General features: G+C 38.7%; 1 protein-coding gene across 17 annotated transcripts in view; it reads right to left on the bottom strand.

The window, feature by feature from the left end:
- TNS3 (tensin 3) overlaps positions 1–27,380 on the bottom strand; it is a 218,302-nt gene that overhangs the window by 42,904 nt on the left and 148,018 nt on the right. For all 17 annotated transcript variants that reach the window (XM_069007895.1, XM_069007893.1, XM_069007894.1 and 14 more), the window contains 3 exons: positions 16,193–16,371; positions 15,732–15,849; positions 15,534–15,617 (listed from right to left, as the gene is read on the bottom strand). In XM_069007895.1, the coding sequence (XP_068863996.1) occupies positions 15,534–15,617; positions 15,732–15,849; positions 16,193–16,371 (381 nt within the window). The remainder of the gene's footprint in view (positions 1–15,533; positions 15,618–15,731; positions 15,850–16,192; positions 16,372–27,380) is intronic.

The following is a 27,380-nucleotide window of genomic DNA, read 5'->3' as shown; positions in this document are numbered from 1 at the left end:
AGAACCCATGACCCAGGGTCCATCCTGGGCGTAGCCTCTTGACTGCCCAGGGTGTGGCTTTGAAGGCCCTTCAAACGAATACCTACTTTCATTCTCTCAATCCTGTCTAGCCTCTGTTTTCAGGTAGCCACTTCAAAGCATCACTTCCGTTTCACAGAATATGTGGGAATCAATACAGGATGCTTAAAGTTTGGTCTTTTATAACTTCAGATGCCAGGGAATGGAATAACTTTATTGTGTCTTTTGCACAGTACATGCTTTCCTATTCAACACAGGTAGTTCCACTTCTCCTTTAGAAGAAGTACATGTAATGAGTCAAAAATCATGTACCAACACGGAGACACCTGCAGTTCCCACTTTCTGAAAACCCACCAATACCAAGGAGAGAGAATGTAACAGGATTTTTTCATGTTTGTGAATGAAAAGACAGAATTACTATTGCTTGGAGATTCTGCTAATGCCTGTTTGAGTGGACCAATTCTCTTTGCAAGTAATCAATCAGTCAGGCTGAACCAGGGAAAGTAATTAAAACAGTGGCTCTAGCATCCAGGTATTAACCTCTCTGCACAAAAAAAGGTCAGCTTCAGTTGCTTCATCTGAGAAGAATCTCAGTGGAATATGTATTACATGCTTGGATATTACAGAAAATACAACAATGGAGTGGCTGACAACCTGGGAAATAAAACAGCACATCTGGAGAGGCAGTAAAGTATTTCTCAGAGATATTTATTTGGTGGAAGAAAAAACACATTCAACAGTTAGAGCCCAAACTGCTAGTAATTAAATGCAATGTACACTACAGTACTGAAGGTTTTTAACTTCATGCAATTATTTATTGTGTGCATTTAGAAAGCGATCACTGTGTTTTGGGAGCCTTTGAAATGTATTTAGAATTTTTTAGAAAAAATCATTCTTGCCTTATGTCCTAAAGAGAGCTTTAAATCATCCATGTCGCCCCTTGAGGAAATATCCTTGGCAAAGCAGTCTCCCCAGCAAGCACTGGGTGAGGAAGGCTGGCACTTCACCACCTTCACCATGGGAGATTCTGGCCTGCTGGCAAGATGCATGACAAAAGTGGGAGTGTATTGGGACATTCCCGTGTTCTGCAACTTCTACCTCCCATAATGGCCTGCCAGTAACAACCAAATGCAGACTCTGAAGCTATGCCAGGTGTCAGCTTATCTCCAGGCAACCACAGGCTGACACAATTAACTACACTTACCCTCTGCCCACTCTGCACATCCGTAAGAATCAAAAGGATGATTTACCAGAGCCCACTTTACCCCACCCACACTCCCTGCCCTAAAGCCTGTACTATCTGGCTTCTTTTTGACTGAGAAAATAGCTAGACCATTTTACAGGTAACTTGGTATCATACATTCATATAAACACCAAAATACAAATAACTCTTATATACTGAACAGAATTAACAATACAGCATCTTCAAAGCAGAAAAATCCTTATCATGACTTTCTGAAAGGCTTTCTAATACTAATTCATTTCATTCTCCCAAGTAGTACGAGGGAAAAAAAAGAAACTTACCCAAGGACTAAAGCAATCAGTTGCATATGTCTTTTAATGTATTTTAAAAGATCTTGCAGATGCTCTGCTACTGACTTTAAGCATAGCTTTGCTGTCTTAGGAATGCAAATCAGCTGCAGAGGCATGTCCTCAAGACATCTGGATCACATACAAACATAAAATGTGACATTTATGATAACACTCTTTAGGAGAGAATCACTATCATTACACAACACATAAACAAGAGAACCCCTATTCTGTCTCCACGTACAGCAGATCATTCAGTGGTGAAAAAAAATAAATCCAATAAAACAATTAGAACACAACTATTAACATGTCCACACTAATTTTGCACAGCAAATTAGTAAAATGGATTTGGAGACAGGCAATTCCATTCTTATCATGGTTTATCTCATAATGGAATCAGACATTCACATTGCTGAATATGACAATTTTCATCAAATTGTAAAATTAAATTGCAATAGTTTCAGAGAAGAGAAAAAAGAACCTATGAAACATGCAAATAGTACCTCCAAAATGAACAGTAATACTTTTTCAGGCAGAATGCACTGAAAGACCAAGCACCTTTCAAGAAAAGCATAAAATGTCACCCTTGTGCACCAAGTTCATTATCCATTAAAATTGCTTGAAATGTTGGAGATGCAGGTCTAAGATATCTCTGCTCAATTGAAAAGTGCCACTCATGCATACTGACAGATACACTGCAAAGCCCAAGGAAAGGAGGCAAGGATGAAGGTACAGGGGGGCAAACTGGAGGAAATACTGAGTGAAAGAAGAAGGGAGAGAGCTTGGGTCTGATTTTGACACTTCTGAGAAGCAAGCACGAAGACTCAATTAAATTTTCTATTTTGTGTTATGACCCTATATACTTTTCCTAAGGTGAAAGAGAGGAAAAGAAGGAGTTTAAACTCCCCCTTTCCAATCTCAGTCCAGTTCCCTGGTGTCACCAGGCACCAGAGAGGTCCAGTATGCAGCTTTTGATGTCTGAGGCATACTTAGCTCATAGAAGGAATGGAAGCAATCAAACTGATGTTCGGACCCTCTATCAAAACTCTCACTTTGGTCCTGTTCTGCTGTGAGAAAAATTCTGCCTAAATGTGACCCTCTTCAACCCTTTTTCACTAGAAAAGTGAAAAAGTTCACTTTTCTAGTCACTTGCCTGCAAGAAAACGCTGAACCCAGCTCACTGCAGACTGAAAAATAAAAGCAAGGACTGCTTTTTGATTTTCAAGTAGTATACCTAAACCATTTTATTTTAAAACCAGAAAATGAACTGACTTTTCAGAGGCTGCTTTTAATAACCTGGGATTGAAACTGGTAAAAACAAACTCAGTTCAGTTTATCTTCAGTGTTGTTCAGTATCACAAAACACAACTAAGAATTGAAGCTCTTGCATTTTTTTCTTGGTCTGTCTCTCGAGAACTGTGAATCAGTAACTCTTAGGGTTGCAGTCTTTACCCAAGCATATACTGCTACTGCCTGAATAGAAAAATTGTTTGCATTAAGGCGGTAAGAACCAGGGTCTTCATTCTGGTGCATCCTGTACATTGCACCATGTAATGGTTGGCTGCTCTAAGACTCTATTATAATTTCATGGAAAAATCAGATCTGAAGAAAGAAAGTGAGAGTGTTTCACATATATTTTACACAAATACACTTTTGTCTTGGATACAAGAATTAGAGGCATTACCCTTCCAGTGCTAAGGCACAATAAAGTGTTTTTCTCATTAAACGAGAAAGCAGAACAACTATGCCATATTCCTCATTTAGGAAAGACTCGTGTTTACAAAATCTGTACATCTTTCATGCTTTTGAAAAGAAATGCAGTGCTGCCATAATATTACTAAGAGCTCCTCAAGGGAGGAAAAAGACTCAGCCTGGACAAATTTCTTCTACGTAGACAGAAATTATGTATGTTCCAGGCAGTCCTCATTTCTTCTACTTTGTAAAAGATCCAACACGACCCACAAAAAATTAGAAGCCTTCCTCGGCAGGAAAGTGACTAAACAAATCTCTCAAGCCCTGCCTCACGCCCTCAACCATTCCCAAGCGATTCCAGAAAACTCTCATACTGACAGAACTCCTTGTCTGCAAACCTTCTCAGTTTCTGTGTAGACTCCCAACGTTGTTACATGACTACAAAAGGCGTAACTCTTCCTCCCACTTCAGTTCTACAGAGCTCGCAGCAGCAACAGGCCGCAGGCTCCGTGCGTGCTCCCAGCTCCCCGCCCCGCCAGCGGAGCAGCCCCGGTGGCCTGTCTGAGGCTTTAGTGAACTTCCACCGCCCCCCCCGCTCCCTTTTCCCGGGGTCATGTTTCGCTGCCGCTGAGGCGAGCGCGACCAGCCAAACACAAGACCAACCCACAAAACGAGTTTTCAGATATAGGAAAATGCACAAAACAGGGGCGCAGGGAGCCACAAACCTACCTATGGAAGCCATCGTGACAGCAACTCTCCCACCGGGCTGTGCGAAATCCTCCTTCCCTCCCTCCGTGCCGCATGCTGCCTGTGGCTCACCGAATCGAGGCAGCCGGGCGCACCGCCCCGCCACGCGGAGACTTGGGAAAAGCTATTTCCCGCATTTGCCAGCACCCTCCGCTCTCCCTCGCGTGTTAGAACTTCACCGCAAAGTGGGTTCCAGTGTCTGCAGCGAGAGAAGCACAGGCTCCCTGTCTCAATACAGCCACCCAGATGAAGAATAGCCAGAGTTCACTTCATCCAGGCAGAAAGTAATTCCCCGATTGTTGTTAGATTAGGCTTCCCGCTCGCTCTTCAGCTCGACTGCCCATTCCGTGTATGCCTGCTGTGCTGACTCCACCTCACTTGCGTTTGACTTGTTCCACCCTTCCCCTGCCCGGCTCACACCGCCTCCTCCACGCGCAGCGCCGCTCCCAGCGGGTCCTGTGCTCCGCGCAGCGCCGCGGGGGCGGAGAGCGAGCGGCCAGCACGCTCTCCTGGGGCGACTGGGGGCTTGGGTTGGGGGGGAGGGTGTGTGTGTGGTGGTGGTTGGTTGATTTGGTGGGGGGAGGGAGTGCTGGGGGGCGGGGGAGGGTGTTGTTGCTCGTCCCCCACCACTTCATTTGACTTTAGCTATTTGTTTCTTTCAGAGAGATGCACGACATGGAACCGAGAACTGTCAGATTAGTGCTTTTTAATGTAGACCAAAGCCCAGCTACTCTATTACACCAAACTAGCTCAACACTCCCGGATAAACTTAGTATCCAGAGCTCTGAATAATGTTTTACTCACTTCCTAAGATCACAAAACACGTGTAGCCTTACTGTGTTGCATTCAACATCCCCCTAGCATTGTTCTGAGCAGGTTTTATTTACAAGTCAGGAAGACGAGTGGAAACACTGCAGCTCCACAATGAGCACCACATTTCCTCTTCAGATTGTTCTTCAGTGCCCAGCACACCGTATTTTCTGAAAGGATGACTGCAGGAAATTACTAGATATAGACAGAAAGAAATACAACCATTTAAAGCTTTCCCATAATGAATTGCTTTCAAATTTCTACCAGCACCATCTTTTGAATGTGTATACTAAACCGTTTTGATAATAGTAAAATACACAAGCTGGCTTGGTTATAGAGATGAGTACTGGTAAACTAATTAACATTTTGCTTTCTTCCACAGACCATAATGTAAATCAAACTATTCCTTTTAAGAATATTCATTCATACCACTGTTTTTCTTTATATCAGCTGCTCCCATTAAACATGTTTCATAAAGATTGCACTCAGAAGAATGCAATAGCAAAGGTTAGTTGTGATATACACCATATTATCAGGTAAAAAGAAGGGAAAATCCTTGCCACAGGGCCAGAAGAGGTTATTATGCAGCAGTTCAGAACTGACATCAGTTACTTTGATTAATTTATTATACAACTACACGTTGTCTTGGATGCTTCCTGGCAGAGTCAGATGCAGTCAAACACAGTCTTCATACTCCTATAAACAATAATGATTAGAGAAAATTGCTCTCCATAGAAAGCATCCCTGTCTCTGCATAAAAAGCACTGTAATCACAGGACCTTCACATATCTCATTTCTTTCCTGATTTTCAAGTCTTGAAAGCTTTGCTTGTTTGGCTATTTACACATGCTGAATTAGAAGGGAACAAGAATAGTAACCTTTAACAACGAAGATTACAGCAGTATGAGACACCATATGAAGAAGGCTGGTTAAGTAAGAAACTTACTTTCCAAAGTAATATAGGGATGTAATGTAAGGAGAAATCATGTAATTGAAAGTATTAATATATGAGTTTTGTCAGCATTTATCAAATTCACCCTTTCTTAAGATTTTTTTGCATGGATCCTTCTAACAGACTCAGTTATAGTTAGGGGGCTACTCATCAAGAAAATCCCTCTGACCTAGACAGTTAATGACAAACAAAAGGGTGCATAACAAAAATCTCACCTTTTGCTTGTCTTTCTGTCACAAATTCAAAGTTTCAACCAGATGAGATGAGCTCCAAGGAAGAAAAAAATCTGAAACTCTAAAGCCAGAAGATATAAAGGGCAAGGCTGATTATACACAAAGGAAGAGTTAGGAAGGGAAGGAAAGGCAGTGTTAGATGTCTCAGGTGAGGAACTGATCAGCACAGTGTGTAAGATACTGCCATCTCAAAAGGAGAAGGTCTGTTATTTGGCAAAAAGAATTGGTTTCATGGCTGTTTCAGGCACAGCACAGTGATAAGAATCAGATCTTTCAATCTCTGCCAGGTGGTACCAGTATACAGTTCTCCTAGATACAGTACACAAGGTTCCTGGTTTGATCAGAACCATTGCAGTGCAAAATCTATCTAAAATAGTTTAAAATGCAGGGCTCGAATTATAACATGCACCTTTCTCCAACAAGAACCCCTGCAGCAGAGTGGCTATGCTGTGTCCTTCATACAAATTCAGCAAACTCCACAATTTGTGAAGGAATGTCATGTGTTTCCCTGCTACTCTGATGATTGACAATAGTGTGGCAGTCAATGTCAAGTAGATTGCTCATTTCAGATTTTGTCTACAAGGTGCCTGAATAAAATAAGTATTTGTGAAATAACATGCCTAACTCAGGCATAGGAAAACACAGATTAATTTGGTTTTCTCAATAAACATGGAATAAACATGAAGAGAATTAATGTAGGGTAGAACAGCATCTTAAAAAACATAGAGCAATAGGACCTTTAGACTATAAACAATTTAAGTGGAACTGAAGGTGTATTTCCTCTCTGTTCCCACTCAACACTGGAAGGTCTGTCATTCTGAAACTGCACAATATCTTTTACTTGTGAATGCAGTAGACAGACCTTCCCAAATACTCAAACACAGAATCATTTTAAAACTGCAATTTTTTTAAAAAAGTGTGCTCACAGCTGTACTTCAATTTTTGAAGCTTTCTTCTTCAGCCTTCCCTCAAACTACATGGATTACTCTGGCACATCACAGTCATGAAAGTGCCACATCACATAGTAGGAGGCCTCACCCTGGAAAAGTTGAAAAAATTTCATAGAATCATAGCAAGAGAAGTAGTTGTTCTCATGGTTTTTTGTTAATTTAACCTTTTCCAGACAAAGTGACTAGTGACATCTCAAAAATGTATGCTATGCACATGCACTGCAAACAAGCAACATCAGGTATGTGTAAAAACAAACACATCTGCCAGGCTGCCTGCTCATCCAATCCTGTATTTTTATTAAATTGTTTTTGAGTTTCTGTCAATGGCTTATTGTTTGCATCTTCAAAAGAAGTAAAAATTAGTGACAGACTTCTCAGCTTCAGATTCTTTTGGTTTTTTATATATGCATAAGATATGATTCATCTATATTCAATGAATACATACAAAGGTAGTTATTTATCAAATGACTAATTTATGTGGGGAAATGGATGACTTTTTCCCACAGAAAGGGAAAAACCAAATGCTCTAAAGCAGTGGTTTAAAAACCTCTCAAGTAATCAATTTTTCAGTGGTTCTTAGCAAATAAAAAGAAAGGGGGAAAAAACCAAAACCAAACCACCACTACCCACCAATGTATTATCAGGGTGTATTTCAAATTTAACTGAAGAGGAACATATGCTTTGAGACCATGATCAAAACACTGAAGTATTGTATAAACACATTTTCCCCATGTAATATTTGAGTATTTAAACAACTTTTTTGGGCATTTATATATAATTTCAGAATTATACAGCTTATTTTATTGCCTTAATTTTAGAATTTTTGAGCTCTCGCAGATAGTAGTGAACATAACAGCACCCTTGGAAGTGCCATCATCTTTTCAGCTAATAATCCATATTCCAAGTACAGTCAGTTATCTTGGATGGCAAGTATAAAAAAAAAAAAAATCTCACAAAAATAAATAAACACCAGATAATGCTACTGCTTTCTCTCAAGAGAAAATGCCTTTGGACTAGAGCTACAGGAAGGAAGCTGCAGGCTGCACAATTAAACTTTCAGATGTATTGGTTCCTGAATGAAACTGAAACACACAGTAACATGCATCTTATGCAAAACTTCTTCAATTTTTTTCTCAGTTACTAAATCCTTTAGAAATAAAGCAGTTGTTTCATTTTCAGTTCACAGTGGTATGAAAAGTTAGTCAAGACAGAATAACAGACACACTGGATAAAGGTGTGGTGCCCCAAGTAAGGGAAGCACTTACCAGGTGGGTTCTTGAAGAAGAACCTATCAGCAGTTGCTTGATTTAATGCTACTAGTGAGGGATCAAGGAGCAGTCAGACTTGTTGAGGTACCACTGATGAAAGACAAATAACAGGCAAGAGACTTCAAAGATGTCCCAAGCTAGAAGCCTTATTTCATATGAATTCCTGTAGGAAAACTCTTTTGTCAGAAGATTTGCCATTTCTTTAGTGTAGTTCAACATTTGAATTCAGGACAAAATGAATGGATGAGAAAGTAAGAAAGCCTGTTTCTGTAGTTAGGGTCCCCACCACTTAGATACTCATTTCCCTGTGAGAAAACTTAATTCACGTTTGCTGCTTTAGGCAGAAGACTCCATATAACTTTTCAGAAGTGTCTTGGTTCAAATGGATAATGCAGGCAGTGCCAGGTCCCCTCTGAGAGGGCCATTTTTAGGAGAACAGTCTCAGTTCTCTGATTTGCATATCTATCAGCACTTTGCCCACATGGAATGAAAAGTCATCATTAAAACAAAACAAAACAAACAATAAATACTTGCGCAGAAAATTAAACAGGCAGTATAAAACAAAGTCTTTCCAAATCAGTATCTGATACTTTCTCCAAAGCAGTTTCAACAGGGCAGGATATGGTTTAAGGCCTATTCTGATCTATGACCACAGTGTTTCTGTCCAGATGAAAATCCTGCTACAAAAGCAAGGGGGGTAAGAAGAGGAGACAGTGAATACTTTCACAACATCTCTTCAATGTAATGTCTGAAGAACCCATCTTCTCTTTTTTTTTTTTTTTTCCTTCAAATTCTTCATTATTATAGAGAAGCTGCACATGGAATGATATACATGTGCACTAGATTATGCTTTCTGCGAGCAGAGCCTTTTCCATGACCTGCAGCACTTGAATTTTTCTCATGTTCAACATGATGTTCAACATGTAGGTCACAGCAGACCGTGTCCCTTTGCAGAAGTTTAGCTCGTGGAGCTGTAAGAACAATTCATCATGAAATATCTTTGTCTTGACATAAGCATCAGATGTGAAGAATTTTTGAGTCTGTGATCAGATACAACATTGGCTACAAAACAAAATGTATTCATGCTCCAGAATATTTTATCAACCTAGAGTGTCCAAAACCAATGGAAGAGAGAGTGTATCTTAGAGAATGAGTTTTCTTATGAAAATCCAGTAAAACGAAAGTAAATCCAGTAAAACGAAAGTGGTTTATTTTGTCAGCTTTAGCATATCAGCCAAAAAAACTACGTATTTATATTGTCCCACTGGTTTATCATCACATAATATCTGGCATGGACTTGGCATGCCCTAGCTTTTTATATTCAGTTATTATAATTATATTCCTTTCTCCTCTGAATCAATGGCATATTAGAATGTTTACTGAGTGGCTAAAGTATGTACAGATTTTTTTAAGTTTTATGTAGAAACACATAACATAGCTGTAAACAAAACCTGTCCATATCTAGCTAGCTAAATGGATTAAGCTCTAAATCATTTAATCTCTAAGGCTTTGGGAAGTTAAGTAGTGTAGAGGGGGAGAGTACCTCCCATGAAAATCTTAGCCAAACTGAGTGGGGGGAAAAAAATGCTCAATTAAAGCTGATTACCAAACAGCTCAGTTGTAGACATTTATACTGTAAGTATTTCGGTTAATACCCCTCAGTAAAGGCAGACATAGACTACAAGTATTTTAAGTTATTTTCAGTTTCAGTTTCATTCTACTGTCACAAGATATTTTCCACCATTCAGATTGATATAAACTAAATTAAATGGTTAAGCTTTTCAGCACATGAGATGGAATATTAATATAAATTCACTTTGCTATGAATTTAGACTACCAGAGTGAAATCACTGATAATAAGCATTGCTTATTTCTCTGCAGGCCAAACAAATACATCATTTCCATGACTGTATTTGAAAGATATGTTAAGAACTCTATTATAATCAGTGGCACAAAGGGAAGGAGATCTGTGACAATGAAGACTTGAAAATATATCATATCCAACCTTCATGCAATAAAAATTTTGTATAAAGATTAGTTTTACTGAGCTGAATGTCTCAATGAAAGTAACCCAGAGATGAAAAAGTGTGATAATCATAGTACATTATATTGACTTCAGTGCTTACAACAGCCAGTAAGTGGTCTATGAACATTTATGATTATGTTTTACAGCATTCCACATGCTCTTTCTGGAAGCCCTCACGAAGTTCATGGTGTTAGCATCCCAACAGGAGATCCAAATAGTTTCCTGCTTGCTCCTGAAGCCTATGGAGGCTTCTTATGCACTAGTAAATGGTGTATTTTATAATAATTAAGAAACATTAGGTGTTTAATTATAAAAATATATTGTGTAGATGAGCACTGTATTCATCCACAAGATAAACATGTCAAGGGCAATTGCAGGACGAAGAAAAACGTAACAGAAATCTGGTGTATCTGCTTTGCATTAAACATCATAAATTTCCTTTCTCTAGTTGTATTTTTTATCTCATTGATAGCCTCAACAAACAATCAAATGAAAATCCACTAAAATAAACAAAACATCCAAGAAAACTTAAACACAAAACTGCAATAGCAAAAACGAAAATGCACCTATGTTTCCAGGAGAACAGAGCTTATCATAACCATCACGTATGTTCTAAGCAAACCCAGATGTCTGGAAGAGTTCTGTACCTATTACTTGCTTTGGACATGTATATCCTACATAAACAGGTAAATGGAGTAGAGAAAGACAGGTATAAATGAATATTATATGAAAGCTTTTCACATTGTGGAGAAAGTTTTTGCCCATCATAAACAGGAAATTTTTCCCTTTCACAAATTAGTTTCACTTTTATTCCCAATGCTACTGACTGTCCTGACACACGGAAAATGTTTTCAGTTTAGAACCCTGACATTTTTTTAATCAAAAAATTAAGCAGTATGTATCATTTCCCTTGCAACTCAGTAACTGGAAGAAATTACAATCCTGGAATAATAGTATAAAACCACAACAGTATAAAATTCTAATCAGTAATATAATTATGCAATAATGAGGCTGTTAGGTTGTGGGTTTGCCTCCCAAAAGATTTATTAAACACTCATCACTCTACTGGATGATGTAATAGAGTAAGTCTGTGTTAGTCAATGAGGGGAATTTAGGCCTACAATGTCAAATAAAAACAGAGTCTATATGAGAAGAATTGTGGAAATATTCCACTGTGTGGTCTTGAAGAGTTCCACAACGGCATGAGGAGAAAAGTTGCCCTTTTTAAAATTTTTAGCATAGATGCAGCTCATACACAAGCTTTGAGTACAGTATCTAGGCTAAGCTCCATGGAAGAGATGAAAAGGCAAGGCCTTACACATGGTTGAAGGCTCAGAGATTCCTTACACTGGCAGCAATACTTTCATTCCATAATTTGCACTGCTTGAACTACACAAGTCTAGTTAGGCTGTTCAGAAAAGATGGGAAAAAAAGGCATCATGTCTTCTCTTTGTCAGTACATTGATAAAGGATTATAGACAATCTTCCCTTGTTCCACAGTTCCCTGCCTTCTGTTGCAAGACAGTGCCTGTTTGTTAATGCAGACCTTCTGCAAAGTTCTTTCTATGCTTTGACCAGGGCTAAAGAAGGGGCAGCTAATCACATCTAGCCTCAGGGGTGGAGTGGCAAGACAGCTAGCCAGCTTCAGTCCCCTGGCAAAGAGCTTGCTAGGCTTTTATTTGTTACTTCTATATACAAAGGGACTTCAATTAGCTATCTGCTGTCTGAGACAAAAGAGCCTTTATGAGCCTCAAAATAGCCTACAAATAGTGCTTCAGTTCCTTCACTGATATGTGGGACTCTCCCTCCCATAGGATATACATCAGCTATTGTGATATTCCAGAGAGCTGTATCTGGGTTCTATCTGGAGCAGCCCTATTTTTTGAGGGGTATTTATAAAACTAGCCAATTTATAGACCACTAGCCAATTTATAGACTACTTAGGTTCATCTCAAGAAACAAGGTGTCTTTCAAAGAAAATTCAGAATTAACTCCGTGGGTGCTGTATTACTTTCAAGCAATGTAAATTGAAGAAAAGGGCAACGAAACTATGGCAGGAAGTGATCACTGGAGCAGCAGTGCTGACACAAAATTGACTGCATGCACACAGACTGAGGGAGGTTAAATTTATGCCTGTTTGATAAAAAAATAAGGCTCTGAAAAGAAATCCTACAGGCAGAACATCTCCAATAAATGTACAGGGAGAATGAAGAGTTAGGGCATAGCTAATGTAAGGGAGACAGATACATAACACTACTTCACTGATTTTCCCTTGCAAAGTGGTTTTGCCTGGAAAGAAAATTAAGATTTCTAGGGATAACAGAGCTCCATTTTATAAGGCTTTATTAAAGACAGTGTCCTTCAGTAAACAGGTTAAAAATCAGATGCATTCAAGATACTAGATACACAGTTTACAAGAATAACTTAAAGAAGAGAGAATTTTATCATTTTTTAAACTTATGGACTGGATGCCATTGCAATTCTTGACTACAGGATACACAAAACCATGTATTTTTCTTTTAAAATATATACTTTCATGCTTTTCTAAAAGCACAACAGAATCCCTTGATATGGTAAGTGCTAATTACAGGGAACGCTATTTTCCCCAAGGAAACAGGGAGGAAATAAAACAGTAATATGTCTAGATAATTGGCAACCAGGTTACAGCATCCTCACTGGTAATTTAAAAAGCAGATAAACAGCAAAGTTGAGATGCATAACAAAGCAATTTTGAATTCAAGGGTGATCTGAACTGAGACAAAAATGGCAATATCTTAATGGCAAAAATCAAGACACCGGAGTCCATGACTCAAAAGGCCTCTATCTGTTGAAAATTTCTGAAGAAGTCAGTATATTTCCCAACTTTTACCAAAACAAAGACCATGTAATCATTTAAAAGAAGAGCTAGGCTGCAAGGGAAAGTACTAAAAATCAAGGCTATTAAGAGCTCTTGTAAAGTGCACACTGTTAGAGTCACCTTTGTGGTATGTGCATTAAAGCAGTCTCAACCACAGGAACAGCTGTTTCTGTTCCCTTCAGATTCTTGGCCTCTTCAACACACAAAACATAATGCTCTTGCTCTGGGCATGAATTAGGGATTGGTAGCAGAAATAAGAGCACTTCTTGCAGAAGAAATCAGAAGACACAGAAGCAAGTAGGTACTTACTGTAGATACAGGCAATAACTATAGTAGAAGTGAAGGGAAAAGAGAAAATTTTTTAAAATTTAAAGTATGATTCTAACTTGCCTCTGACAATAAAAGTTTCTGTACTCTGATGGGAAAGTCACCCAATTAACATTTCTGAGAGATGCTTGCTAACATGTATTTTTAACTACATGTTTTCTAGCTGACCCATTTCATACACCTTTAATGTTTAACTAACAACTAACACCTTTAATGTCAAAGTACCTTATGTTTACAGCTAAAACCAAAGCTGCATGCAGATGAGCACTTAACTTGCAGCATTCAGTACACCTGAGCCTCATTTTGAAACAAACACTCAAAGGAAGAATTGCCTCCTTTTCTAATAATTAGAATAATTATTTTCAGTGTTCCATTAACTGAGTATCTAAAACCAGCATTTGAGAGACGACAGCATTTACAATTAAGCAGAGAATCAAAATAGAGAAATACATTGAAAGCCAAATATTTCTCCAGGGCAAGTCCTAACTCTTAACAACGTTAATGGAAACCATTTAACAACAAAGTGTTCAGTAGATTTTTGGGGGGTTCGAGTGCTGGAGAGCTAGCCAGAGTAGCAACACATGCACCGATACGATTTGAGCATCGTTCTCTGCTTTATTGTTTAACTATACAAGCTTATATCTACTTTTGCAAAGATTCACACCCAGTCCCTCTAGACAGCCTCTAATCCGCGAGGGAGCCGACCAGTGTATTGCTTTGCCAAGGACTTTCAGGGCTGCCTGCAGCCAGGTGCTTTCCAGGCTTGCCTGCAGCCAAGGGCCAGTTCAGGGGTTTTTCCTCAGCAACCCTGGGTTGTCCAATTTTTCCAGGGGTATCATATGCCCCTGTTCCACAAGGAATCCCTCTACAGTAGATCAACCTATAACTGATTCACTGAAGTTGTCCTCAGGAGGCTATCTGCCACTAATTATTTAGAAGTAGGGACAGCCATAAAGAGATGTCTTGAACCGGGTAGAAGATTTTTCTGTAGCTAAAGATAATTTTATTCTGTGTTGATGTTATTTTCTTTTCACTATTAAGTGAGGCAAATTAAACATAGAGGGTTTTTTTAAGTTAAAACCATAACAATAACTATTATTGCATCAAAACCCATCATCACATTTATTGAAATCTCTACTATCAAGATCCTCCTGGAGAAGACAGTCATAGCCTAAGCAATAAAACTATACATAATATACATGAATTTTCATTTGAACATCATGGAATGCATAAAATGAATGCCTGTGATTTTTATTCAGGTTTTAAATACATTAGCTGGCTTCCTGCTATGCCCAGCACTTTCTGATACAGTGCAGAAATACTTTTTTCTTTTAAATCTTAGTGTTTTCAAATAATTTTGCACAAAAAAGGTGACAGGTAACAGTAGCTTAGCTGCTATTTTTAGTAGCAAAAAGTTAAGGCCTCGAAAATAATCCTTTATTATAAAAAATCATAGCTAGATCATATTAAATCTTTAAATACATAATCATCTACTACCAACTGCTTTTCTGTGGGTGTGCATTTACAAACTGTATTATGGCAAAAAAGCCCTCCAGAATATCCATTCCTCTGGTTAAGGATCTCCTTGACTTGAGCATAGCTACTGTCAAGCTCTATTGTCAGCTTCACTTGCATGGAAAGATGGCAACATGGATATCACCCCTCTTTCCTCAGATGGAGACAAAACCTGCTTAAAATCACAAAGAACTCAAGTCTCCTGATAGTACTATTCTGACATCCTCAAATATCAGCAGAGACACTGTGGAACATTGAAACCATGCAAACAGATAGAACGAGAGAAGGATAGCCTCAAACACTGAGCTGTATTTCATCTTATTTCTGTGATGCAGCTGCCTAATTGCTCCACACTGAATTTGCACAATGGATGTGAACATGGGACTCCCTGTTGGCAGTTAAAATCTGTAAGGCATTAAATATTTCTTGGACAATTCTTCATTATTCACTTCTTTTTGGTGTGATTAAAATAGGACTGCTAAAATCCATTTCTCTGACTTACACATCTAAATTAATTGTGTATATGTCCTATTTATCAACCACTGTTGTCTTAATTGCCTTCATCCACAGTTCATTTTCACATTATTTAGGAAATAGGGGTACCTTACCAGGAATGGCTCTGTACAGCTCAGATGGGCTGCTGATCTTTTGGCTGGAGGGAATCTGCTGATGACATAGTGGAGGTGCTGTAACTAGGAAAGAGGGAAAAGTGCAATAACAGCTCTTCAGTAACAGCTAAAATGTCAAAAGTGCTATTTAAATAAATAAATAAATAGATAAATAGGTAGAGACAGACATCTTCTTACCGTATGTCATCTCTGGTGACAGGGAAGAAGCTGATGTGAATGTGACAGTTTCATTTCCATTTTTTATTGTGGAGAAGATTCCCCCATCTATTTCATCTTGGTAATGTACAACGACCATCTAAGAAAAGGCACAAAAAAGCAAAATTACGGTGTGATAATTCTCACTTAAGCCTATGACACAGTGGGGCATTCTTCATCAAATTACAGAAGGTTTCTGTAATCAGATATAATGTGATCTACTGTTCTGGCAGAGAGATCTTAGAACACTGAAAACATGCAAATACAGAATAGACAAGAGCATCCTTAAACATTGAATTGCATTTTTGAGGCAACTGCAGTTATTTGTTCTTATTGCCATGATGCAACTGCCCAATTGCTTCACATTAATTTTGGACACAGAACATAAGACTTCCTACTGGCCACTTGATTCAGTAGTTAGTGAAAAATTCTTGATTGTTTACCTCCTTGGTTTTCCCTAAAGCAACTGGTGATCCTGGAATTACAGCCTGGTGAGTAGCAGGAGACTTCATCCATCCACACCTGTTATATGATGGCTCCCCAGGAACATCATTGTCATACTGCCCAACACTTAACTTTCTGAGCCTTTTCCCTGTTGCATCATCATCTTGCATACCTGTTGCTGAAAACAAATAGGCAAGGTGAGTAAGAAACCTTTTTCTTTCAGTTAAAACTTAAAACAAACTTCACTATTGTGTCTGTAGTGATTATAATCAAGAATGTTCAAACTGTTTTACAAAACCACATAGGTGGGGAAAATATATCACTTGTAGTTAGCTTTGCTGACACCAGTGGGAAAATATTCGCAGTCCCCTTTGTTTTAGAGGAGTCAGTCAAGCAGCATGTTTCTTCTGTTGCTCATTTTCGAAGCCATCACCCCCAGTGCCATTGGAAGAGCAAGCCAGCAGGGGCCGCTACGGGCACGCCAATGGGAAGCCTCTCTTGCCGTTTCTGACACACACAGTGGTGCTTGGCAGAAAAACCATTGCTGCTGTCCAGGACTGCATTCCCCCTTGATCTCTCACCCCTCCTCCCTCCCTCCCTCCCTCCCTCCCTCCCTCCCTCCCCCCCTCCGCCCAAGCAGTTTATTTTTAGCTAAAACAGACCCTGGCCCTTATAAACTCAGTTCACTGTACACCTTTTGTGACACATAGCAATCACAATCACAAAAATTAGGTTTTAGTTACACACAGAAGCTGTAATCCTTTTGAGGAACAGCACAGAAAAGTAAGCTAAACCAGCAGAACGATCCAGTATATTCAAGGATATAGAGCAGCATTTGTTTCCAAATATGTTATTGAGCGCATGTCACTAGATGCAGTTATGATTAGCAGGATTTTGTATACACGGTCATTCACTCCAAACAGCAGGGGCTTCCAGATTACTCCTGCAACAATTGCTTTTGCCACCCTTCTTAAGTCAACAGTAAGGATCCATAGAACTTACTGAGTAGTCACAAAAACAATCACACGCATAGCAACTTTTCAAATATTCCTCTATAGTCTTCATATGCAAAATGGTCTTTGAGGATTAGCTATTTCTCTTAAAAGAGCTCAGTATTTCCACAAGAACTTACTTTAATTGCTTGGTGTCATTTAAACCTTTACAATCATTTCCAACTGTATGTGTTGTTGAAGCACATCTCCTACCCACCCTGATCGTGGAGCCATAACACTAGGAGTCCAAAGTGTGTACTTCATCTAAACCACCAGGAGGGCTGAATCAGTAACTTGGGTAGAGAAAGACGATAGCATACACCTTTCACACACATCGATTTCCTAATCTGAAGTAGCTGATAGAAGCTAAGGTGTAAAATCTGGCATACAGCATAAGAGTCTGTGTTATAGACATTTCACCTTGATTACACCACACAATTATAGAGCATCAATGCACAAATAAGTTTCTGTATAGGAGAACAGTTTTTATTCAAGCTTGAAACAGAGACAGGGATTTTAGACTAAAATCTATGGTACTTAAGTGATTCTGCATTGACATACATATGTATCAACCTGAGTAACTTGCTGGCAAGAAGTGGCTTATCCTAAAAATATTAATAAATCTCTTGTTAAACTACAGAATTCAACACTTCCAAAAAATCATCAGTGTGATAATAACTACTACTGAAGCAAATAAATACATAAGTAAAACCCTGTTAGTAATTTTTGAAAATTCTACCAATAGGGTTAAATCTCAGGGTCCAAATACAACCAGTTATTAATTTTATCAAGTCAATATTTATAAACCTAGCACATTTTTAAAAAGTCACAACTGAGATTCTGTTTTTATGGTACAACTTTGAAAACTAAAATACTTTTTAAGCATCTATATTTAACTCTTTTTCCTTTGACTTAAATCTTTATGTGTGGTCTCTCATTTCTGGAAAGAGTATCTGCTGAAGATACTGTGAGGAAACTAGATGCATCACTCAAGCCAGAAAAGGACATGAAATCACAAATATCTTCCAAACCTCTTACGTGATACTAGAAAGTCATGGTGAATTCTACTGAAATTGGAAACGCTTAAGAATGTAGACTGAGTTCATACTATTCCAGCATTTACCAACTTTTTACATTGGATTTCTTTTTTTATTTTTAATTTCTGTAAAGAAAAATGAGTGGGAATCACTGCAGAATCTCAGACCACCTGAGATCAGACACTCCCAAGCCCCACCACTTCTCCACAGGAGGCAGTGGGAGCCAGGAACAGCACATAAGAGTTTCACTACACTTGTAACCAAGTTACGAATGAATAGACAATTTATTTCACAATATTTCTCTTAGTTAACATGGCCTTGTAGATTACTTTATGATAGAGAATATCTATGTTTTGGAATGGGTCAAAAGAGACCTTTAAAATTTACTGCAATTTTGCTTGTCACACTAATGATAGGATTTCATCATCAATAATATTGATACACTCATGAAGCTTGTAATTTCTACAAAGTGAATGTAGTCATCAGAAAGCTACAAACAGGTCTCTCATTTTTCAGAGATTTTAGAGACTCTCTTATTTTCCTTAAATAAACTGGAAGTGCTTTACATGCCAAATTACCAGCAGATGCTGGACAAAAGAGGGGAAAAGTTGAGCTGATGTATTTCAATAAAGCTTAAAGCAAATAACTCAAATCTAAGAGATTAAAATTAAGTGGCATGAGCAGAAAATTACTTCTACTTAGTTCATTAGTTTCAAAAATGTACTTCAAAGCTGCTTCATTTAATGTAAGAGATGTTAGACTTACTCATTTAAAAGGCACCTTTTACAGTGTAATATGTCAGTTGCCAAGACTTCTAGAAGTTACAAAATTCACTTTTGTTCTTATAATTTAGCTTAAAGTTTTGACAGAGCTTTATAAATATCCCAGGACCATATATTTGGCTCTTTGAAAGCATTTTGTATACTCTCATTTCTCCTTTCCCATGTGAAAAGTAATTTTTCCCTATGAAAGTGTTGGGGTTTTAAGAGTTCTCCTAGTTTTTTTCTGTTAAAGGAATTTCCTCCCCATACTGTTGCTAAGAGGACAAATTGCTGGGTACTTAAGGAAAACAAAGAGCTACCCATTGAAGGTGGGGTGCACCTGGCTACTCTTTTGTTTCACCTGGGTGTGTGGGCAGTTCGGTCCCCAAAAGCCAGAGAGGGAAGCTGTTTCTTTTCGTTGGCTGTTTTTTTCCTTCTGTGGAGAAAGACCCCAGGATCCCCTGCCCACCTTCCCTGCCCCGCTGGAGGCCGGGCCGTGGCCGCCCTGCCCCGCCGCTGCTTCAAGCCTTTGCTACGTTGTAGCCCTGCTCGCCCTGCCTGCCCTGCCTGCCCCAACCTCCGGGGGGGTTCTCCGTTTGGACACACCTCGTCTGCCATCTCGGATTTGTGCTCGTCCCTGCTGTTCCAGCGTGCTGTTCCAGCGTGCTGTTCCTGAGGGTCCAGCTGGACACCGAGTTCGGCTGCCCAGGGGTTTGTGAAGCTTCTTTGCTCCACCCCTTCCCGGGATCCCAGGACACCAGTGCCGCGTGCTCCCCGAGCTCACTCCGGAGCGCCCCCTGCAGCCGTGGGGGAACCATCGCACCCGCCCTGCTCACCAGGAGCTGCCAGCGCCCCTGCCGGCTGCAACCGGAACTGCACCCAAGGGGAAAGGGCCTGACAGCCGAGAAGGCTGGGACTGGGTTTGTGATTGTTTGCTGTTACTGCCATAGTTATTGTTGTTTGTTTGACTGGTTATACACATACAGATATATAATAGTAAAGAACTGTTATTCCTATTTCCCACATCTTTGCCTAAAAGCCCCTTGATTTCAAAATTATAATAACTCGGAGGGAAGGAGGTCGCATCTGCCATTCCTAAGGAGGCTCCTGCTTTCCTTAGCAGACACCTGTCTTTCAAACCAAGACAGAAAGTAATGTTGTTTTCCCCAATGAACAAATAATAACATTCCAACAGATGGGCATCAGAACAACATCAGGCACTTATCTTGTTAGATAGTTATCACCATGCAAAAGCTACAGCTAACAGAAGCATGGCCAGTGATTAAAGGTTAATCATTGTTTGGTTTCTTTAACGGCTTAGCTTTCCTCAACTAATATTGAGAGGTATTTATAACTATTACAAAGAAAACAATACTAAGCTTAAAATCTTGTCTCCAGCAGCTTGTCAATAACAGTGCTGTATCTCATATATTAGCAGTTGCCCCAGCTATACTTCAAACACAGTTATGTTGATTCTTCATGTCTTAGACACACTTTTATTTACTGAGTGCATGAGGCACACCATAAAAAAAGTCCATATTTACTTTCAATTACCCCGGGAACTAGCAAGAGGATGCTTACATATTTCCATTTGATTCACCCAGTTTGTGGTGGGCTAGCCTCAAAACCAGCTTTACTTGAGAGCAGGGCAAGCACAGCATACATGGTAGAACTCTGTGAAGAACTTTTCTTGTGGAGGTAGAAAGAGAAACTGGGCTGATAGCCCTTCTACCCCTCATGGAAGTCCTTATCATTTGTAAAATAGAACTATGAGTCTTTTCCAAAGCCAAGCATTGTCCACTGAAGACCTCCCCTTAACTTCTACCTAGTTTGTATCACAGCCAACTGTGCAAATCACAGTCAAACTGGTAACCCATTACAACAGATAATTACAAAATAAAGTTCAAAAGAAATATGAAAGTTTCAGCATTTTGTTGTTTGCTACGCCATAAGGGGCTCTAAATTACATGACTTTGAGCATGCAGAGGTACAGTTTTAATGATCTGAATACTACTGGAGGCCACCCAACTGTCCTTCCACATCTCTGCATTGTTTTTCTTGATAGAGGGGTAGGGGTGTTTTTGCTTTTTAAACAAAGCAATATGTTACAGATAATATTTTAAACCCCCTATAAATAAACTCATTCAAACTGCTTGAATGACATGGGGAGATAGTGTCACCCCTCAGCCTCCTACTCTCTGAACTAGAAAAACCCAGTGTCCTCAGCCACTCTGCACAGGTCATGCCTTCCAGCCCTGTCTCTGGACTCATTCAAGCACCTTCACATCCTTTTTAAATGGTAAGGCCCAGAACTGCACACAGTACTCAACATGAGGTCACACCAACACTAAATACACCTGATAAGGCAGGTTTATTTGGCAATACTTCCTTCAATCAATGGCAGCACAATTTAGACAATGCCACATGATATCAAATCACCAAGAATTAACTTAAAACTGGAGTCATTAACTGTAGCTTTTTCATATTTAAATGTATGATGAAGCACATTTCCATTTACAGTATCTTTTGGAAATTAGCAAATATTTACATCAGCTTCAAAGTTTAAAGAAAATGTGTTAGATTGCTAGACTTTATTAATAGTTTTCTAATGAAAGGACTGATCAAAGCTTGTGTATAGGTGACATTTTGTTTTTCTAAATCAAAAGGTGCTATCAAGCTTTGACCCTAATACTATTAACTGGAATTTCACACTGACCTTAGAAAGTACTGGAAATTTGGAAAGAAAGAATTGCTGCCATCAAAAGGAAAGAAATTGATTATTCAGTTTTTACAAAACACTTATTTTAAAAATTCTTTACTGAAATTATCCAACTGGTTGCAAACATGATTCCTTGTTATAGCACTGAAATATAAATGTCTGAACTTGTAAAACTGATTTTAACCACTTGCATTTCTATCATCCGTACTTGAGCAACAGTTAAGACCATTTTCTCTGAATAGAGCTTAAGTAGTGGTAACTATATTTTTCACAGGCAGCTTCTCACTTACTTAACTTCATTTATTGCCCAGCAGGAATTTTGGAATATGCAGTTCATTTCAATTCTAACCCTTTCACAAGAGACAAAAGAAAACATCTATACATTCAAGAAAATCTGACAAGCTTTTAGGTGGTTTAAGAAAATGACATATTGTTTGAAGAAACAAAAGGGAAATTTACTAGGATGTATGCTTAATCAACCAATCAATACAACTTAACAGACTCTGCAGATACACAAGCTGGAAATCATTCTGTGTACAAGCATATTACACACAGAGAGGAAAAGACAATAGTGCTTGCACTTCAAGTGAGCTTCTTACCACAGCTCCAATTGGTGTGGAAAGCTAGCATGACATAAGAAGCTCTCTACCAGTTCTACCCACAGATCAATAAAATGCAGGGCTCTGTTGTGAAAGGTACGGTGAAAATTTCCACAAAGCTGTTTTTCCAGTGCCCCTTTCACAGACCTCAGCAGAAGTCACGAAAGCTGAAATAACACTGAGGAGAACTGTGTTAGCATTGCAGAAATTCCAGATGCCAATGCCTAAACAGTAGTTTAAAAAGACCTATCAATTACTGTGAAACAAGGTGATTCAATCAACATGAGGCTTAAGAACGCAACAAGGAAAAAACAAGTCCATAAGTTAACTTCTAACAGAGGACCCTTCAGGGACTATCCCACATACTAAAAGATGTTACCAACAACATTATACAAACCAAAAGTGATCTACGCCTCTGCCACCATTTATCTTCTACAAAGTTTAAGATTTTTAAAGAAGGCATATAATGATCAAGCTTTCGAGACAGCTTTACACTTAAACCATAGCAAATCTATTTTAAGAATTTAGAAACAGCTTTACAATCACTACTACATACTGAAAGAAAAAATATCTTCAAAGATATCAAGACAAAACTTGAGCTAAACGTTGCTGTGGTGGAAAAAGGATAAGCAAATATATACCCAGTTGAAGCAAAACACAGAATATTCTGAGTTGAAAGAGACCCACCAGGATCACTGAGTCCAAATCTTAAGTGTATGGCAATAGAATCCATGACCTTGGTGGATTTGTGATGCAAGTACTAAATGAGGATCTTGATATGCTCAAACTTTCAGATTCCCAGAGCTATAGGAACACTGTTTCCAAGGGATTAATTAGAACAAAAGCCTGTGATACATTCAATGCCTTAACCTTTCTAAAATGTAACACAAAGTGCTGTTGAAGTCAGAAAATCCCTTCATTCTTGAAAAAATACCCGATAATTAGCAATGATTAACAAGCAAACTATTGTTTTTACCCCAATTTTTAAGAGTCAGTAGACTAGCTGTTAAACTCCTTATAACCAATTAGTCTAACAAGGAAATGAAAAAGTCTAAACTCTACCCCAAATTCAAGTAGACCATTATACATAGGACACAGCAGCTCTGCAGGTCTGTCATCTTAGTTTCATAGCCCATTATATTATGCTAAGAATGGGGAGAAAGCCTGGTGTAAAATACAAACTGGCACCTCCAAACCCTTAGAGAGAGTTCATAATGATGGTACACTCAGGCCCATATGCTGAAAATTACAGGACTGATAAAAATTTGTGGAGTAAGTACATGACATAAATTAAAAATTACTGTGCTACTAAATGTAACTGAAATTCAAATTTTAACTGTAGCTTTAAAAATAACTATTTATTTTAGTTTAAAAATTGAATCTAGTTAAAACTCCAGTTATAATTTAGAACTTCAATTTTTACATTTAATTTAGCTAAAAACTCAAATTTACTGTTAACCACTGTAAAATTAACTCCCAAGCAGGCACCAAAATGTTCCTGTCCAACAGAAACTACAACAGGTTTTGTAGTGTATTGTACATACAAATAAGGCAGGTGACAAGTTGGACAAGCTTTGTTTTTCTCTCACTTCAAAACTTATTTCAGAGGGACTGTGCTTACCTACAGCATAGCACAGTAAATGGGAATATCTGTAATGGTTCAATGCTTTTAAAATATATTATTTAATAAAGTATGCAAAAAGGGTTTCTTCCCCTCTCCTTTGTCTGCAGAGACACTGTAGTATGATTTGATACTGTATCTTGGACCATGTCTGAAGGTTTATTTTTGATAGAGGAAAGATCTCTGAAGGTATTTCAGATATGTAACCAGATGCTAAGCCACCTCAGTTTTATTCATTTAGCGATATTTTTTTGAGAGGAAGACTTTGTTTAATGCTCAGTTCTGTGTTGTGTTGATAAACTATATAAATTCCAAGCAAAATGTATGTATGTATGAATTGCGTATCTGTGTTGCTCTTACAGTAGGTAGCCTAGGGAAGTTTTGAGATGATAACTTCAAACACCATAACTCATGCATGAAGAAGAATTAGAATTACCTGAGAGCAACAATATAATTTCAACCTTACAGAAAACACAGTCTCTCTCTTCCTTATGCTGGCAAATTTAGACAGAAATGCATCTCTCGGTCACAGTAATTGAAACAGGCAGCCCCAAATATTGAATGCATGTGTTTCTGTGTTCTGCCTTAGCTAGATCACATAATTCCTCACCTGCATCTAATATTTTTCTAAAGATGCAAATTGTAACATTTTAACAGTGAAAAGGTGGGGTGCACAGATGAGACATGGATTACAATGATGGTAGGCTATAATGAAAATGGGTAAAAACCTTTCCATTGTCCACATTTATTAACAGATTCTTGCTTTTACAGTTTTGTAGGTGGAAGCAAAACACTGATTTAGCTTTCCTTCTTTTCAAATAAGCATAAGCCATGTGGTAAAAGACAGCCGATTCAAGAAAATAAGTCTTACAAATATCTTTAGCAGTAGACTGAGGTCATGTGTTATTAGGCATAAAAGAATATACAGAGAATGAAGTAAATGGGGAACATAAGGCTGCAGAGAAAAGCTTATATACACATCGAAATTTCTTCATGCTACAAACTTCCTGTCATTTAAAATTAAGCACTATTGCAGCACTGTGTTACTAGTAAATGGCAGCTTCATTTACTACCAGAAACTCATCTCTCCATAACTCAGCTCATGTAAAAGATAAAAACTGGAAAAATCTTAATGAACAGTGCAGTGATTCACCTCTGCTAAGCAACACATATAACACTGAAGGAGAGAAGAGGTCATCAGCCATTGTTCGACATGGTTCATAAAGATACATCCTAGCAAAAAGAAATTCAATGATCCAAAAATGCTAAGCACTTAACCCAAGACATCATTTCAGACAGAACCCAGAACTCTGCTGCATGGGCAGTCAGTAGTTTGTGCCATGTTGACCTATGCTAAGGATATATGTGTATAAAAACATCTAGGAAGAAGCATGAAAGGAGAGGTAGTTGCCTATCTGTGCAGAATCAGTGCACAGTGCAGAATCATATGAGCAAACAGAGCAAGAATGCACCATAATGTACATCCCAGCTGACACACCCACATTTCATTCTTATGCACATTCTTCCAGCTTTGCAGGGCACTGGAAACATGCATATGACATTTAAGGCGTATATTTTCTGCACACTCATGCAGGAAACCAGATAATTCCACCATCCTCCTGTAACACAACCCTCAAGTTAGATGCACACACACCATGCATCACATTGATCCCATTCACCTCCAGCACTGTTTGTTCCTGCTCACACAGAATCTCTCATTCATCCAATCAACCTCACTCAAACCATTCAGTCCTGATCTGCCAACTCTCTTTATCACAGGCCAATTCATTCTATTAATATACTTGTTAGGTCAAGGACTGCTTAAGTCACAGAGTATAAAGCTCCCTCTAAAACCTGACTCTGTAAAATCAGCCATTGTGAGCAACTGTTGTTTTGGTTATCCATTATTAATGGCTATTTCTTAATCCCCATGGCAGCCAGCATTTATTTGTGCTATCAATTACAGCTCCTGTGCTGCAGTAGTTTCAACAGCTAATTAAGTGCCTTGGATGTTCCCGTGCTTATCCTAATTCTGTGAAATTCTACGAGTCTATTCCAAGGTGTAGATAAACCACATTCAACGCATTCTGGATATGGCCACTCCTCCCAGCTTTATGCATCAGCAAACCTGCTGAGGAGGCACTCTACCCCTTCATCCAAGTGATTAGTAAGTTAAACAAGACTGGACTTAGACCCCTGAGCTGCAGGCATCCAACTAGACTGTGCCACTGACCACAACCCTCAGTGGTGTATGTAGGGAAAAACATTCCAGTGTTCCTCATTCTTAATATTCATTCAATTAAATTGCTTTTTCCCCAAGCTGGTTTGTGCACACCATGCATGAATAAATGTATGATTCTGTATATTTCAGCATGGCATGTCCAGACATGTAAATAAATCCTACAGCACTTAGAAAATCAGTATGTGCTAGTTACCTTCTAGTCTCAAGCAGAGAGGTGGCAGCATTCCACATATATGTGTTGTTTTACCTCTGGAACCCTGAGTAGTTTTAAAATCAAGCTCTTGCTAGGATAAATTGAACGTTACATGCAGAAGTCAGAAACTGAACATTTTACCGCTTGACATAAAGACAAATTTAAAAATTATTATTATTCTAAAGCCATACTAATTATTTTTTAAATCTTGTTTAATTAAGAGCTATTCTTATGTTCCTGACTACTAAAGTCTTTCCTCTCTGTCTTAGGTTACAGTGCAAGATGTAACCAAAAGCATGTATTCTATCACCATCTTCATAAGCTGTTAAAACCAGGTGGGGCAGTGTTCTTTATGTCTTCCATGACACATCCCTGATAACTCCCTCCTGGGGATGTCTTCTGTTAATGGGCCATCAAGTCTCACTGCATGACTCATAAAACTACATCATCCCACTGTGATATGCTCCACCCATGGGGAGGAACCAAGCATTCCTACCTGGATATAATCTGAGGTTTGGAACACCACAGGCAGCCTTACCTACTGGATTCCCAGAGGACAAGAGATACGTAACCACACTGGACCTTCAGAGGAAGACCAGATCCTTCTACAGAATCACCACTTCAACAGAACCACATCTATCACTTTAACAGGACTGCAGCCACCATTTGATCGGACTGATACCACCATCCCGACTGACAGAGTGTCAGGTTGTGCTCTGACTCTGTCTGTGTTTCTGTATTATTGCATTTATTTTAATTTTCCTATTGAATTGTAGTTCTGACTTGGAATCTCTCACTGGTTTGCTTTCAAACTAGTACACTCTCTCATACTATGCCCTGATACCTCCTCTCAAATATCCAGGATTTTAAATGCTGTCTATGTATATATATTTGATTCCCTTGCATATAGAAATTCCATAATTTAATTCTTTAAAATAAATCCTCTTCCAGTTCATTCCCCAAGTACAATTATTTTCACTGGTCTTTATTTACCTGACATTAAAAATGAAAGGGAAATTACAG

Source organism: Aphelocoma coerulescens, chromosome 2, assembly GCF_041296385.1.
Source record: "Aphelocoma coerulescens isolate FSJ_1873_10779 chromosome 2, UR_Acoe_1.0, whole genome shotgun sequence".
Taxonomy (NCBI): domain Eukaryota; kingdom Metazoa; phylum Chordata; class Aves; order Passeriformes; family Corvidae; genus Aphelocoma; species Aphelocoma coerulescens.
This window is presented reverse-complemented; position numbering and strand designations above follow the sequence as displayed.